This window comes from Montipora capricornis, chromosome 1 (genome assembly GCF_036669925.1).
Source record: "Montipora capricornis isolate CH-2021 chromosome 1, ASM3666992v2, whole genome shotgun sequence".
NCBI classification, from domain to species: Eukaryota; Metazoa; Cnidaria; class Anthozoa; order Scleractinia; family Acroporidae; genus Montipora; species Montipora capricornis.
This window is the reverse complement of record NC_090883.1, coordinates 4,425,501-4,440,500: the sequence shown is the minus strand read 5'-3', so window position 1 is coordinate 4,440,500 and position 15,000 is coordinate 4,425,501. Positions and strand designations below refer to the sequence as shown.

General features: G+C 40.6%; 2 protein-coding genes and 1 pseudogene across 2 annotated transcripts; 2 read left to right on the top strand and 1 right to left on the bottom strand.

Annotated features, from left to right (window-relative positions):
* Positions 1-5,656: 5,656 nt before the first annotated feature.
* On the top strand, positions 5,657-8,849 carry LOC138054972 (zinc finger protein 862-like). The gene is made up of 2 exons (XM_068901182.1): positions 5,657-7,283; positions 7,804-8,849. The coding sequence occupies exons 1-2, from the start codon at positions 5,657-5,659 to the stop codon at positions 8,847-8,849; spliced, it is 2,673 nt and encodes an 890-aa protein (XP_068757283.1).
* Positions 8,850-8,948: 99 nt separating this feature from the next.
* LOC138054956 (uncharacterized) lies at positions 8,949-12,126 on the top strand. The gene is made up of 2 exons (XM_068901180.1): positions 8,949-9,217; positions 10,866-12,126. The coding sequence occupies exons 1-2, from the start codon at positions 8,949-8,951 to the stop codon at positions 12,124-12,126; spliced, it is 1,530 nt and encodes a 509-aa protein (XP_068757281.1).
* Positions 12,127-12,327: 201 nt separating this feature from the next.
* Positions 12,328-15,000, bottom strand: part of LOC138054940 (uncharacterized) — a 2,719-nt pseudogene continuing 46 nt past the window's right edge.

Here is a 15,000-nt window from a genome sequence, read left to right as displayed (position 1 = left end):
TTCACTGGAAAAACCAATGTCGCACTCATCACTTCCTGTTTCATGCGATATCAGTTTTTAGCGTAAAATTTACCGTGGGATTCACTAGTTAGGCAATGAATTTTTCTATAGAAGAAAGCAAAGAAAATGATTTAATTATTAAAGCAGCAACCGAAAACATCAAAATGCAGACAATTCGAAACCTTTTATTTTCACAAACCTTACAAGCAGTAAGAATAAATTACCAGGGAGGTTCGCTTTAAGGCTTGGCTAAATCTATATATTATGTTGATGCAGAGACGAAAGAAAAATAGACATACATCGATGGACTGTATTTCTATGTATATTTTGTTTGAACAAATAAATCGATCAAAATGCCGAAATTAAGTTGGAGGTATTATTTCGTTTCCCACATACACACAAAGTGTGAAGTACATGCAATTAACTGCTTGTTGTATCTGGGTATATTTAATGCATCACAAGCATTTATTTATACTCATTGAGGAATCCTTTTGCTCTACTACAGGCAGTTCTAGAACTGTTGAAACCTGATAATGGTCAGAGTACTCCTGCCCAATGTACACTTACTCCGGCACAAGAGTCTAAATCAAACATGGAATTACTGGACTACAGTGCCCCTCACAATGCTCCACCAGTTTCAAGGAGTGCTGATCGCTGTCTGACATAGCAACTCAATGCTGTTTTGATCCCATCATACTTGTCAATGTTGCAACACAAACTGATGATGTACCTACTACAGTGGCTTCAGATAATTCAAGTAATGGCAGTTCTCTAGTTAAAACTCAAGCAAGTTTCACTGTTCCTGCTGAACAATGGAAGATATACCATTATTGTAACTATTCAATGTCTGTCCCCATGGTGTGAATGAATGAATGAATGAATGAACACGGTACAAATATCAGTATGACAATAGAAAACAAAGAAGAAATTCATCTTAAGTAAAATTTTCTATTAACTGGTTTACATATTTTTTTTTATTTATATATATCTATATTTTATATATATATATTTTTTATGCAATGCAATTTTATGTACAACTACAAAATTTACACTACTTACAGTACTAATATTACCCTTACATTTATAGTTACAATATATTTGCTAATTATGCTACTTATTATTTTTTTCTCAATTGTAATTCCACAAACAAAACAAACAAAATAAGTAAGTAAATAAATAAATAAACTACAAAAGAGGTGCCCAAGTTGTTTCGAATTTATTTAGTGACTTGTTTTTTATAGCTATCATACGCAGGACGTCTAACTTGCTATTTAAACGTAAAAGAAAGCACTCAAAGCTCAGCTTCTGGTCACAGACACATGTTGTGAAGATGTAATATTTGGCGATGATAAGAATGTAATTGAGCACTCTCTTATTGTTCGCATTTTGGTGCCAGCAAAATAAAATTGCATTTACTGATAGGACAATTGTTTGAGAAAATTTTTCTTGCCACCATTGCGTAAATTTTTCCCAAAATAGGAGGGATTCGCTGCAATTATATAACATGTGGACAAGCGATTGTTTTTCTAACTTGCACAAAGAGCAGATGTCATCATCTACAAGGCCAGCGTGAAATAAACTGGAGCGTGATGGCAAAATATTATGTATTATTTTATACTGGAAAGCAATAAGCTTCGTTTCGTCTGTAATTAAGAAAGGGAGTAAGTAGACGTCGTGAATGTTCTCTTTGGTGAATCCGTAGTTTAGAACTTTGTTTTCATTTGTTGGTGATATAAAAGTTTTATCAAGGATGTTTTTGTATGCAGTTCGAGTGCTAGGATATGTTGTTGGCACGGAAGTTTCGGGAGAGGCGATTTGTAAAGGTCTGTTTAAATTCCGAATTGATCTTTTCCACTCGATTGGAATAGGATTTATAAGACCGTGGTACAAGGTGAATGGTGTATCAATGTTAAAAGAAACTCCCGGTTTACATTTAGTAGGTCCTGGACCTGTACAATATCATGATGAAACCAGCTTTTGTAAAATAAAGGTTTTTTTTCAACCAAAATATTTTGGTTGTTCCAGATAATTTCATGTTCTGGGGTTATTCTATTACCTGGCATCAGTAATTTTACATATTTGCCGTGTGGGAGTCCCAACAGAGAGCCATTTATCAATTCTTCTCTTGAAGTTGCGTAGAGATTTTGTAGTGCGGATATCCTTAGGAAATTCGTTCCAAAGAGAAGCTCCGCTATAACTGAAGCTACGCTTGAGGTAGTCAGTTCTTGGTTTCGGCAAGTACAATTTTTGACTTGCGTCACGAAGGTCAAAGGACAGAGTTCTCGGAGTGAACATGTTACAAAGATAATTTGGGGCGAGCTTATTAACGCATTTGTACATTAAATTTGCCTTTTGCTTTGTCCTTCTAACTGATAAGTTATCCCAGCTGAGAGAGTTGAGAAGATAGTTAGAGTTCGTATTATAACTTGATTTAGTAATTACTTTAGCAGCGCGATTTTGTAGTTTTTGTAGTTTCTCACTCAGCTGTTGGGACAAGCCATCCCAAACAACACTGCAGTAGTCAAAATGTGGTTCGTCAAGACCTTTATATATTTTAATAGCGGTATGCATTGAGGTAAAAGGTCTGACTCACTTAAGTGCACTGATACTGGAAGCGACCTTTTTTGAAGTTGCGTGTATGTGTTCCTTCTATGTTCAGTCCGAGAGCTTTACTGTGATCTGTTTGGTTTATTTTGACAGCCTCTACATTAACATTTATTGTCTTTTCGTTTAAAGACTGCAATTTTTGACGCGAGCTAATGACCATAAACTCAGTTTTTCCCACATTGAGGCTTAACTTGTTAGCTTTGAGCCCGAGATTAACGCTTTTCAGTTCAGTATTGATTTGGGTCTCAAGACCAAGCATTTCAGATGCAGCAAAGGTAACATTCGTGTCATCAGCATACATTCTAGGAGAGCCTAAGCTGAAGCAATTTGGTAAGTCATTTATATAGATCAAAAAGAGTAGAGGGCCAATTATTAGGGACTTTAACATAGAGGACGCGATGTCTACAATACGTGGCCGGAAGTAATTTTTTCGGAGACGAGCATTCTGCGCATGCTCATGTTGGCCTGTCATTGCATTGAGCTGGTGTCTGGAACGTTAACCTGAGCACTTTGGCGTTGTGGAGAAAACGTGAGTAGTCAGCTTTATATTTCTTCAAAGAAATTGATGTATTCGCCATTTAACTTTTAGATATAGCAATTAGAACTATATTTATGCTTTTCAAGGAAAGATAAGCGTGGAAACTCATGCTATTTTCACGTTATTGGCGTTTTTATTTAGGTTGCACACTCGCCTGAAAATGGCAGAGCCTTCAACATGTTCAAGTTCAACCAAACCTCCGAGGTAAGCTTTAGTGTTTTTCTGCTTTGTGTGAAGATTACTGCGCAGAATAATGATAGGTTTGGCCGAGCCCTTTGATTTAAGCCTTAGGTTTGGGCAAATTTGTTGCAAACTTTAGGATCCGATGTCTCTAAAGAGTTTTGGAAATTGATTTACGCTCTGGTTGAAGTGCCGTAATTGTAAGATTATTCTGCAGATAAAATCTTAACATTTTAGAGATGGGAGGAGTTACAAAGTCTGGTTTTGACTTCTCCATCCATTTTGCAATAAACAAAATCGTACTTTATTTCCCTGCATACACATACTGTAGTTTTGCAAATGTGCTTAGAAATAAAACACCTATGTGAGCTTCCCAGAAAACACACAGACGTCACCTTTAATTAAGTAAAAATATTTTATCAGAGATTGACTTAACGTTGTTTTGGTAGATCTTGGAGGATTGGCTAGCCACCCGATCCACCCTGGGATACCTTTGCTTACAGCGCTCCCAGCTGCGACCATTTTGGTCGCCATGGCGAGTGAAAAAAATTGGCGACTGAATTATCGGCGAAAGTCGCCATTTGGCGACCAAAGGATATAAGCTCAAAAGAATAAAGTTGACTTCACGTTTTATCGCTTTTTAACTGAATCATCGTTAAATTAAAGAAATATTACCAAGCTTTTCTTCTGTGTAAATTCAATGATGAATCTGTTCCTCTTGCATGGCAAGATATGTGTACAGTTCTGGCATAAGGATCTGCGTATCGCAGCTTCAAATTCATTGAGCGGCCATTTTGAAAACTCAGGTGGGAGAAACTGGGGAGAGCTCAAACTACTTCCGGCGGGGGTTGACTTACACCCAGGCCACCCCAACAGAAACAGTTACCGTAAACGTCCATGTATAAGCCGCACTTTTTTTCACAAAATTGAAGCCATAAATTAAGGGTGCGGCTTATCCATGGATACATCTGTGTTTGGAGTTTTAAAAAACCTAATTAACATTCATACAACTTCTTAAGATCTCAGTAAAGAAACATAAAAGAAACTGAGAGCATGTTGCTGTTGTTCATTGACTTTTTAATGAGTGGTGGCTCCCAAAGGAGCCGTTTGTGTCTTCGCTTTTCTCGAACAAGTAAACACCAACCTACAAGGAATCTCCATTCCTCCGCACAGCTGTTTGCAGTGACGTCTTCTGCCAGTCACTTCCACGCGTATCTTTCCGTCACGTGCGAGTACTCGCGAGGTAAATGGCCGACTGTTTCGTTGTCCTTGACCACCTTCTCGGCACATTTGTCGACCGCAATATCAAGCTCCTAGTTCAGCATGAATTTTTTCGCCTGTTGCGGGTACATCCATGGATCTTTGTAGACGTAGTCATGATACCCAGACCCTGGCCCAGACTCCTCCCCATATTTAAAGCTTGGCTACTAAGCACTCGTTCGTTTTGATTCAATATCGAAGGAATTTCAACTTATGGTGAAACCTTGATTGTTTGTCCTTGTTGGTTTATAGCAATAGAACGTTACTGGAACTTCAAACTTTATTGTATTACATTTTTTTTCCAAAATCTGCGCTTCTAAATTCGGGGTGCGGCTTATCTACGGATGCGGCTTATACATGGACGTTTACGGTAAATTTTTGACACAAAAGATGGCAAGTCGTACGCTCTTGTAAGTTGCGTTTTTTTTCAAATAAAAGCTGTTTTTATTATATTCATCAATAAAAATACTTTTGTTGGAGTAAATGTGTTTCATGAAGAAATATTAAATTTCCCCTGAGAAAAGTTAAGTCAGGCACTTTTCACGCTGATCTGGCTACACGTAGCCTGCTAGAGAATTCAGTTTTATCGGCTCTAGTTTCACAAGCGTTGTGATTTGTGAAGCTAGTGCCGAAAAAACCGGATGCTCTCGCAGGTTAGGCAACACGTGGAGTTGATGGTGCTGTGCACAATTACTAAAAATAGATAGACCCCTTGGTGGATGACAAAGTTTACATGCAGTCAGCTCAAAGGCTTTGTATGAGCAGGATTTGTTTTGGATATAAAAAATCAGTGAAAAATCGACGAAATCAGTGGTAAACGTGATATCCTTGCAAAAATATCAATAAAAGCCGCATCAAAGTTTTCGGCAACACCACTTTCCCCCACCACATTCTCATGCAGATAAGACAAAGAGGAGTTCTTTGTCTGAATCACAGCTGGAGGTCAAATGTCTGTGTAGTCTTTTATGCGCAGCGCTGCTGTCAATAAACTGATGTGAAATCCCCATTCGCGCGTAGCTGGCTGTCATTTGCTTATTCCTATTGCTCTTGCTGAGGAAATAGTAATGAAGAATGACAGACTTCGAGAGAATATTTGAAAAAGTACGCGATCTATTTGCAAGCGGCGATCTGTCAGCAACCGAAAAAGTCATCAAGTTAAAGGGAGAACATGAGGAAAGCATCTCGGAACTAACCTGCAACAACTATGAAGAAGATTCACTTGGGACAGCATTGATTCCGGATGATGAAAATCTTCCACGTGGTCTACGGGCTCTTCAAGTTTCCGGGTACAGGAATTGTTTGTATAATTCTGTGTCAGTTTTAATGAAGGGAGATGAGTCGCTAAATGGAACTTTACGATTTCTGACTGCTTGTGAACTATTTTTAAACGCTGAATTCTATGCTAATCACGAAAAGCTCTCTGAAGCAAATGCGGAGTGTTCCTACTCAGAGAAAACACTGTTTATTTTAATGCTGACTTCGGCAGGCGAGAAAGAGTGGCAGTCGACCATACGTGCAGTTGAAGCCGTAAAAGCAGAAGCTATGAGTGCCTCAAAAGACAAGGTTTGGAGCAGTGTTGTACATTTGATGGCATTAAGTACAGTGTTAAAACGGCCAATTTTTTCTGTTTACCCAAACACAAACCCCGCTTTGAGACCACTGATCCATGGATTGGTACATCCTCGCGTAAGCAGTGCCGGTGACGTTTTGCCGATCTACATTTTGTGGTCAAGAGACGGCAATCTTGACAATTGCTCTGGTGCTGTATATCAGCCAAACCATTTTGTACCAGTGGTGTGTAATGTTTGTACGCCCAAGGATAACACGGCCTCTGCTACTGCACCCATGGCTCCAGTTAGTGTAGCTACGGCTCATGTTAGTGTATCCACGGCTCCTGTTACTGCACCTAGTGACGGGAAAAAAGCTCCAGCGATCGCAATCACCAGTTTTTTTTCCCCAAAGTCTAAAGGCAGCGCCACTATACTGAAACCAGGCACCAAAAGGCCCAGGGCTTCATCTGAGATCAGTGATGAAAACGAGGTAAAAGTTACAAAACATCCCCGTACTTCCACTACACATAGTGATACTATTACGCGAAAGTACAACGCCAATTGGAAGAAAGAATTTACCTGGGTAAACTTTGATCCACAAAAAAACGCGATGTATTGCACATTTTGTCAAGAGACTGGCGCCGAAATAGCAGGCAAAACAGACTTTGTCATTCATGGAAGGAGCCATCGTCACACGCGCGCACGAGACCATGTACTTGGTAAGTGGAAACCAGCATCGGAAGGACCATTAAGTGCAGTTTTCCAAAAAATGCGAAGTCAGAACGACAAAGATGCGCAAAAAGAGATGACGATCAAAATAAATACAGCGTATTTTGTTGCAAAGGAGGAGCTTCCTTTCACGAAATATAAAGGGTTAGTGCAGCTACAGAAAAAGAACGGGTTGGAAGTTGGTGTTACATACACAAACGATACAAAATGTGCCGAAATGACTGGCGTCATTGCAAAACTTCTTGCTGACGACGTTTCCAAAAAGTTGCAGGAGGCCAACTTTATCTCTGTTCTCACTGATGGTGCTTCAGATGTGTCCGGTATTGAGAATGAGACCATACATTGCAAGACGGTACAGAATGGGCGAGCAGTTACTCGACTAATTGGACACAAAGCTGTTGAAAATGCAAATGCAACAGGTAAAAATTAGTCTGTAACGATCTTTACTTCAATCCAGGAAGGTGGGTGGGGGGGGGGGGGGTAGTGGTACTTTTAGTTGCGTCATGATACAGAGTTAATTGCCAGCCGTGTGGATTGCTTAGTGGCCCGGCTGCGACTTAACCTATTTCACCTGTATGGGCTAGCTAGCAGGTTGTTTGTGTACAGCTGACCCCTTACCTCAGCTGCCTTGCCTTGACATTTTGTTCTCGACTATTTAAAAGACATAAAATAGCACAACAAGAGATTTGTTTGGGAGAAACCGAAGATTAACATTTGTCAAGGAAAATCGAAGGAGACTCTGCTGCAACTTTTAATTTCTCGCAAACTATCTCGTGTGTTTGAATCGTGCTACTTTAAAAACTCAGAGCTGCCATTTTTTTTGTTTACAAATTATATGCAAACTACAGTAAAACAGCTGACGTAGGAACAAAAAACAAGTTTCAAATGGTATTTGGCCAAGCTTATAGATTAAGTAATTGCTGCCTTTATTTGAATTAGGTCTTGTCCAGGCAGTTGAATCAGCATTCGGTGATTTAGAGGTACCAAACTGGAAGGAAAAGTTGACTGGATTTGGGGCTGATGGCGCCTCTGTAAACGTGGGCCATAAAGGAGGTGTTTCCGCATTACTTAAAAAGGATGTTCCCCATTTGCTTGAAGTCCACTGTTTTCCTCACCGCCTGGAGCTTGCTCTTCTTAGCATGCAACGGGATTGCCATCTGGTGACTCAAGTTTACGACATCCTTCATTTGGTGTGGAAAACATACCACTACAGCCCAAAAAGCAAGCGTGATTTGAAGACCCTTGGAAGCCAGCTTGGAATTGACGTGTTGCAGCCAACTCGAGTGAAAGGATCAAGGTGGTTACCACATGTCAGCAGAGCCCTTGACGTGTTCATTCAACCAGTGAAGGATGGAGATTTGGCAAAAGATGAATCGCAGTATGCAGCTGTTCTACAGCACATGGAGCACTTAGCCTCAACGTCTCCTACAGCAGAAATCAAAGGCAGAGCATTGAATGTTGCTCGCGCTATGAAAAAGGTTTCCTTCCTTGTTTTTTGCCATTTTCTTGCTGATATGTTTCAGATTCTTGGTAAACTAAGCCTGCATTTCCAACGAAATGACTTAATACTTCCAAGCGCTCTTGCTATTCTAAAGGAAACAGTTGAAAACATTAAGAGCCTGCCTAAACGACCAATTCCCGGTGGAAGAATGGAAACCCTTCTAGCAAGTTTCGCAAAAACGCAATGTGAGCCACCAATGTTTCAGGGAATTCAACTTACCAAATCAGGATCAGCCAATGTTCGGAACATTGCTTCCAAAGTTCATCACATTGGCAGTGACGAGGTTCCCAAAAGCATTGAGCAAGCAGTACAGCTTTGCCTGAAAGGACTTGAAGACAGGTTTCGGCCATTGCTTCAGCACAAGTCTGAGAAAACTGCTACAGTTAATGGGGTTATCTCAGACTTAACTATCTTCAACCATGATGCTTGGCCTACAGATATGGAAGCCCTTCTTGATTTCGGCAGAGAAAAAGTCAAACGTTGAATCAATTGGTTCAAAGTTCCACTTGTCTCCTCTGGATGTAACACAGGTGCAATTCAACCTCAGTGGCTGTCCCTGAAGATTCTTGTCCATTCTGAGTTCATGGATAAAGGATACAATGATCTTTGGGCCACACTTATGACAAAGGAGACGTACAGGAATGAACTGAAGGATGTGTTGTGCCTTGTTGAAATTCTCCTTGTGCTTCCCCTTTCGGCCGCTCAATGTGAGAGAGCAATCTCGGCACAGAAACGAATCAAGAATTGCCATCGAGCCTCCCTCGCCCCCGAGACAACTGAATCTTTGATCAGGATTTCAGCTGAGGGTCCTCCTGTCGTTGACTACGATCCGGCTCCAGCTGTTGCTGCATGGTTTTCTTCGGCCAAAAAACCTCGAAGACCATTCTATACGCCATGAACAGAACTCTTTGAGCGCCACCTACAAATAACGTTACATCACTGTACAAAACTTTAAATCCCCAATCTGTTTACTTGTTTATAATATTATCATTCAAGACAAAGTACCAACGTAAACCAGCAATCTAATTTGTTGAAACATCAGCGCCGTTGATCGATGTTTTGGTAAATGCAGTTAGTCACCGAATCGCGATAAATGTATATTTTACATTCTCCTCTGAATACGTTGTCGTGATAAATTCAAGTGTTAGTACTGCTTTTTCGTGATTAGAAAACCGTATATAGATATTTATTCGCATAACTAAGAATAACTTGATGCTGATATACGTCAACAATGAGTGGAAGTTATTCAGGCAAGTTTCATTTCGCCTGTAGAAACAGTATTTTTGTCATCAACTTTGAAGTAAGAAACGTTTATTTAGGCCAGAAGTATTGTTATTGTTATTGTTATTCTTGATTCAAGTTTTAATTTACATATGTGAGTGGTTTCAATGCCAATGATTTAGCTAAAGAAAGATGTTTCTTAGCAAGTAGACGGTACAAACAAATGTATTTTCACGCAATCGTATCTCATCAGATTTGTTTCAATGATATCACTGCAAATACATGTTCCGGGTTTCAACATCCGACTTTGTAGTAAATTGTTCTGGTTACCTCTCATAAATGTCTTTGCCTCTTTTTGCCATCTTGTACTGCGTTTACAACCCACAGGCAAGTAACAATGGAGTGTTAAAAACACGATTTATTTCCGTACACAACGTTCAGCAGTAGCTCCTTCATGTAAGTAGCATGAAGTGTCTTGCGTTAATGAAACGACAATTTTTGGCGACCGAAATTTTCCATTGGCGACCATTTTAAAAATGAAGGTCGCCAAAAGGCGACTTATTGAAAAAATGAGCTTGGAGCGCTGGTTTAAGTGTGGTACAAAATCCATATTATTAATAAGTATATTTGTGCAGATTTGACAAAGCATGGCTCTCCATTGAGAAATTTGAGGCTAGGGAGGGGCAACCTCCCGCACAGCTGTGTTGGATAGCTCAGCAATGAACTAACAACCCCTGGAAATTTTGGGTTATCTAGTAAATTCCTCTCTGGCAAGGGGGTGGTGGGTTACTTGTTTTCCCCAGTGTAGGGTCTCGCTTTAGACTTGGCAGCCCAGTTATGCTGCAGCCTCGAGCTCTCTGATAGGTTGGCCCGCTTTCAGGTATAAGCAGGCCTTGGATCAGTCCCCCGAGCTAAGTTCTAGTTATTGCCAACTCTCAACTCTCCACTGGCCATGTTGAATCAGGACAGATATATAGATCGTTTTCACTCACGTGACCAAAAGCCTAGTAATGGTCGCTACGCCGCCATATTGGTGGAGTAAAACTGTAAACAAACCGAGTCGCGTCTTCACTGTGAAGATGGTTTTTTGCATGATAGTTGGCTGTGGAAGCGAAAGCGTTCCAGGTAAAGATCTTCATTTTGCTCGAGTCCCATCAGTAGTCACAAACTAAGGAGAAGAAGCGGAAAAATTATCCTTTGAACGGCGATCGCGTTGGATTTCAGCAATAAGTCGGTCTGATTTGACCGAAAAGATTCTCGCAAATGATCGTGTATGCAGCCGCCATTTCGTCTCAGGAAGAGCAGCAAAAAGTTGGGACAAATACAACGTTGACTGGGTGCCGACTTTAAACCTGGGCCATAAAAAGAGTGTGGAGAGAGGAAACATCGAACAAGCATCACAAAGAGGACAGAGAGCTAATGAGAAAGAAAGGAAGCGAAAGGAGCAAGAAGAGAGGGAACGTGTGCTTGCAGAGGAGATCGCAGCAAAGAAACTTAAGTTGAATGAACCGGGTGAACAGATTTCAGATATTTCCTTTGCCGAAGAACCTCCAACGTGTGTCGATTCCAGTACACAAACGGAGGAGTTTGACTATCTAGTAGCTAGAGCGCCACCGCAGCGACCATTTTGCGAAGATGAATTTCGGAACGACGACAAGAAAGTAAATTTTTATACCGGATTACCTTCGCTTGACACGTTAAAAGCTGTTTTCCTTCGACTTAATCCCTTCGTTGCTCGAAAGGCCCAACATATTACTCGTTTTCAAGAATTTGTCATGACCTTGATGAAGCTTAGACTAAATATGCCTTTGGAAGATCTCGCTTACCGATTTAATGTCTCGGTTTCTACGGTGTCAAGAACATTCCAGGCGTGGATGGTCGTGATGGACGTAAGGCTGCGGCCTTTAATTAAGTGGCCAGAACGTGAGGAATTGTGGCGAACCATGCCTCGATGCTTTCAGTACTTGTTCGGGAAGAAGACTGCAGTAATCATCGATTGTTTTGAAGTGTTTATTGACAGACCTTCAAACCTAATGGCACGTGCACAAACATTCTCAAACTACAAACATCACAACACTGTGAAGGTCTTGATAGGCATAACTCCACAGGCAACAATTTCATTTGTCTCTAAAGCTTGGGGAGGGAGAACGTCTGACAAGTATTTGACAGATAATTGTGGCATACTAGACAAGTTGTTACCAGGCGACCTTGTCCTGGCAGATCGGGGGTTTACCATTCAAGAATCCCTTATGTTTAGGCATGCACAGTTGGCAATTCCTGCCTTCACTCGTGTTAAAGAACAACTGGACCCAGTGGATGTGGAAGAAACCAGGGGCATAGCTAATGTGCGAATACATGTGGAACGGGTCATTGGTCTTCTGCGAAGGAAGTATACTATTTTAAGTGGAACTCTTCCGATTGATTTTTTGATGTGTAACCCTAATGGAACACAAGAAGCATCGACTCCTATGATTGACAGGATTATCAATGTCTGCTCTGCCTTAGTAAACCTTTGCCCTGGAATTGTTCCATTTGATTGAGATAATAACACCAGGGCTTTGTTGTTTAGAGATGATTAATGTCAGGGTTTTCAATTTGGATTTTAAAACACAATATTATTTTGGAGCCAAATAAAGACAAAAGTATATATTTCGCAAATGAGCTGAATCAGTGATAGCTTAACCCTGCTCTAAACAGACTGACCTGGAATGTTATTATGAACCCTGAGTATATATTATTAGTTAAATGGTTGGAAAAAGCTGCATAGCACGGGCTTTGAAACAATTAAGCAAGTGGGGGCGCATCATTGGTATATTAAAACGTACTTTCGATGGGTTTTGCCCATACACAAGACATGTGGCGAATGCTATTGCAAACACCCCACAGTCACTCGTATTTAGTTGCTGCTGAACAGGCAGCTGGTTGATTCCCTTGTAACTGGGGCCAAGTAAGCTTTTAACCAAGTCCACAATTTCTTGCGATGGTACAGGATTGGACAGACTGTCCACTAGATTAACGTAGCCCGAGGCACAGTTGATGGAACTAACACATACCCAGTGGTTGTTGTTGACATGGAGAATCTGTACAAAGTAAGAAGTTTCAATATTAAACTGCCCTACAGGACCAAGTGTTGGTCTCTGAAATCCACTAATGTTTTTGTTGATATTTGCTAAGAGAATTTGAGCCTCATGTATGATAGCACAATCAAGCCATCCTGTAGGTGATGAAATTAGGCTGAACTCGTTATCACCAAGGCTCATCAGAGATTTGTACTTCTCAGTTGGTGTGGACAAAGTTTGAATAAAAGTCACATCACCATCATCATCATCATCATCTTTATGTGGGCGTCTCACTTTCACCTTTTTGCGGCAAGATGGACAGATCCATGTAGTCTGCCTATTGTTAGGCATCCTCTTGTAATTTAGGCAGTTAAGGTGAAAATACCTGCCATTCTCGCATGATTTATTATGGCAGTGTAGCAGTTTTTCAGATTCACTGGGTTTTGATTTACACACGCAGATGAAGTTGTAGCTCATTGCTGGGTTAGGGACATTGGGATCCTTTTTTTCCTTTGATTCTTTCATTTTGGCTTTCCTTAATTTCTTGAACTCAGGTAAGTTTCTGCAGTGGGGGCAGTACCAAGTTTTTGGAATGCTTTCAATCTTGAGACACGATAAATGAAAAGAAACAATAGGACATTTGGAATTACAGCAAAGGACACCTTTTTCAGTAGTGTTCTTCTGCAATAGCAAATGCCGCCTGGTTCTGGTTGTTTATCAGTTTGGACTTGAGCCATAAAGTGCTTCCTAGTGTACCATTTACCAAGCTCTTCAGGCAGAATGCATGTTCTCCAAAATTTGGTGAGCTTGGGCAAAACAGAATTCCAGTGTTGTTCATCAGGGAGAATTCGCTGGTGAAAAAATTTGGTGGGACCACACTCATCGAAAGCACACACAACAAAGTCACAGTACTTTCTTTCCACAGTGAAAAGCTGCTGTTGTGTTTGGTAGAAATACTCGTGTTCTTTTTTAAGCCAAAAATTACCAGCACTGTCTTTTCTCAAACATGACGAACTTTTAGAAACATAGCTTTCAAAGTCACAATTGTCAATGCAAAAAGGACACTTAACCTCTCCACACCCTTCTCCACAACAGTCACAAGAACAGAGAAAGTCTGGGGTAGCATGTAGCCAAGGGTATTCTTTGTTGATGAACATGCCACACTTTACTATTTTGAAATTTTGTGTTTCTCCTTCATAACATGTTCATAAGCACTGATTGCTAGTCCCTCATGTTTACACCCATGCATTATTGCTTTAGAAAATACTTTGTTTAATTCAGGATAACAAATTGATTGAATTAGAGACTGTGAAGGTAATGCTGGATTTGTGTGCGAGGCTACTTTGCTTTGAGACGCTCCAATCCTTCCCGCTCGGTGTTTGTAAAAGTTAGCTCCCTCTGATTGGCTTCTTGTGTCTTCCTCAATCTGCAGTCTTTGTTCCTCGGAAAGTTCGATTTCTTTTTCCAAACAAACCTGCAGGAGTTCGGGATATTCAAGATCTTGATACTTATGATCTGACAAATCCTGAACAGTCGGAATTTCGCGGCTTTTTAGCACAAAGCTCTCGGCGAATGGAGGGACTAGACTGAGGGCTATGGGCTTGAATTTACAATTGTTCAGTTCAGCGTAGAAAGAATTCATCTCCTCTTCTGACGGAGCTGTCACACCTTTTGACTCAATTTTTGGCTCCTCTGCCAGGTTATCGCCCTGCGATATGTCGAAAACCCTATCTAAGGTTGCATCCAAGTCAGTTTTCATTTTCTTTGCTGACGTAAAATTGATATCGCGAACTCTTGCGTACTCGACTTCCTTTACATACGAAGGTAGAATCCACGATCACTTCACTTTTGTGCATGACATTTTTCCATTTATTTTTGTCCATGCCTCGAGGTAAAAGAGTACGCTAGCTACATGGGAGAAGGATTCCCCAAGACCAGCCTTACAGCCACAGCAATGCGCAGAAATAATAGTTCCTTGCTTTTCGGTAATAATCCACACTGGAATCAACGACTCATTCATTCTCTGCGAATGTCTTACCTTCGCTAGAACTACAAAGTTATCCTTGACTATGTGGCCCTGAACACTTGAAATAAATCCAGATACCATCTGGTTGTACGCTTGAAGGCTTCGAAATGCTTTAAATTGCTGTTTTGTGTAGTAACTTGTCTCTAAGACAAGGTAAAAAAGTAGATCCGTCGATTCCACCGGAGGTAAACAATCGGGTTGGAAGTTCTTGCCCTCGATTAACACAGGATCGATCCCAATCGGTGATATTTTTTCGAGGTAACGTTTCTTGACCTTTGGCTCTAACTTATTAGCATAATCTGAAAGAGGTATGCAAGCTTTTTCACTCA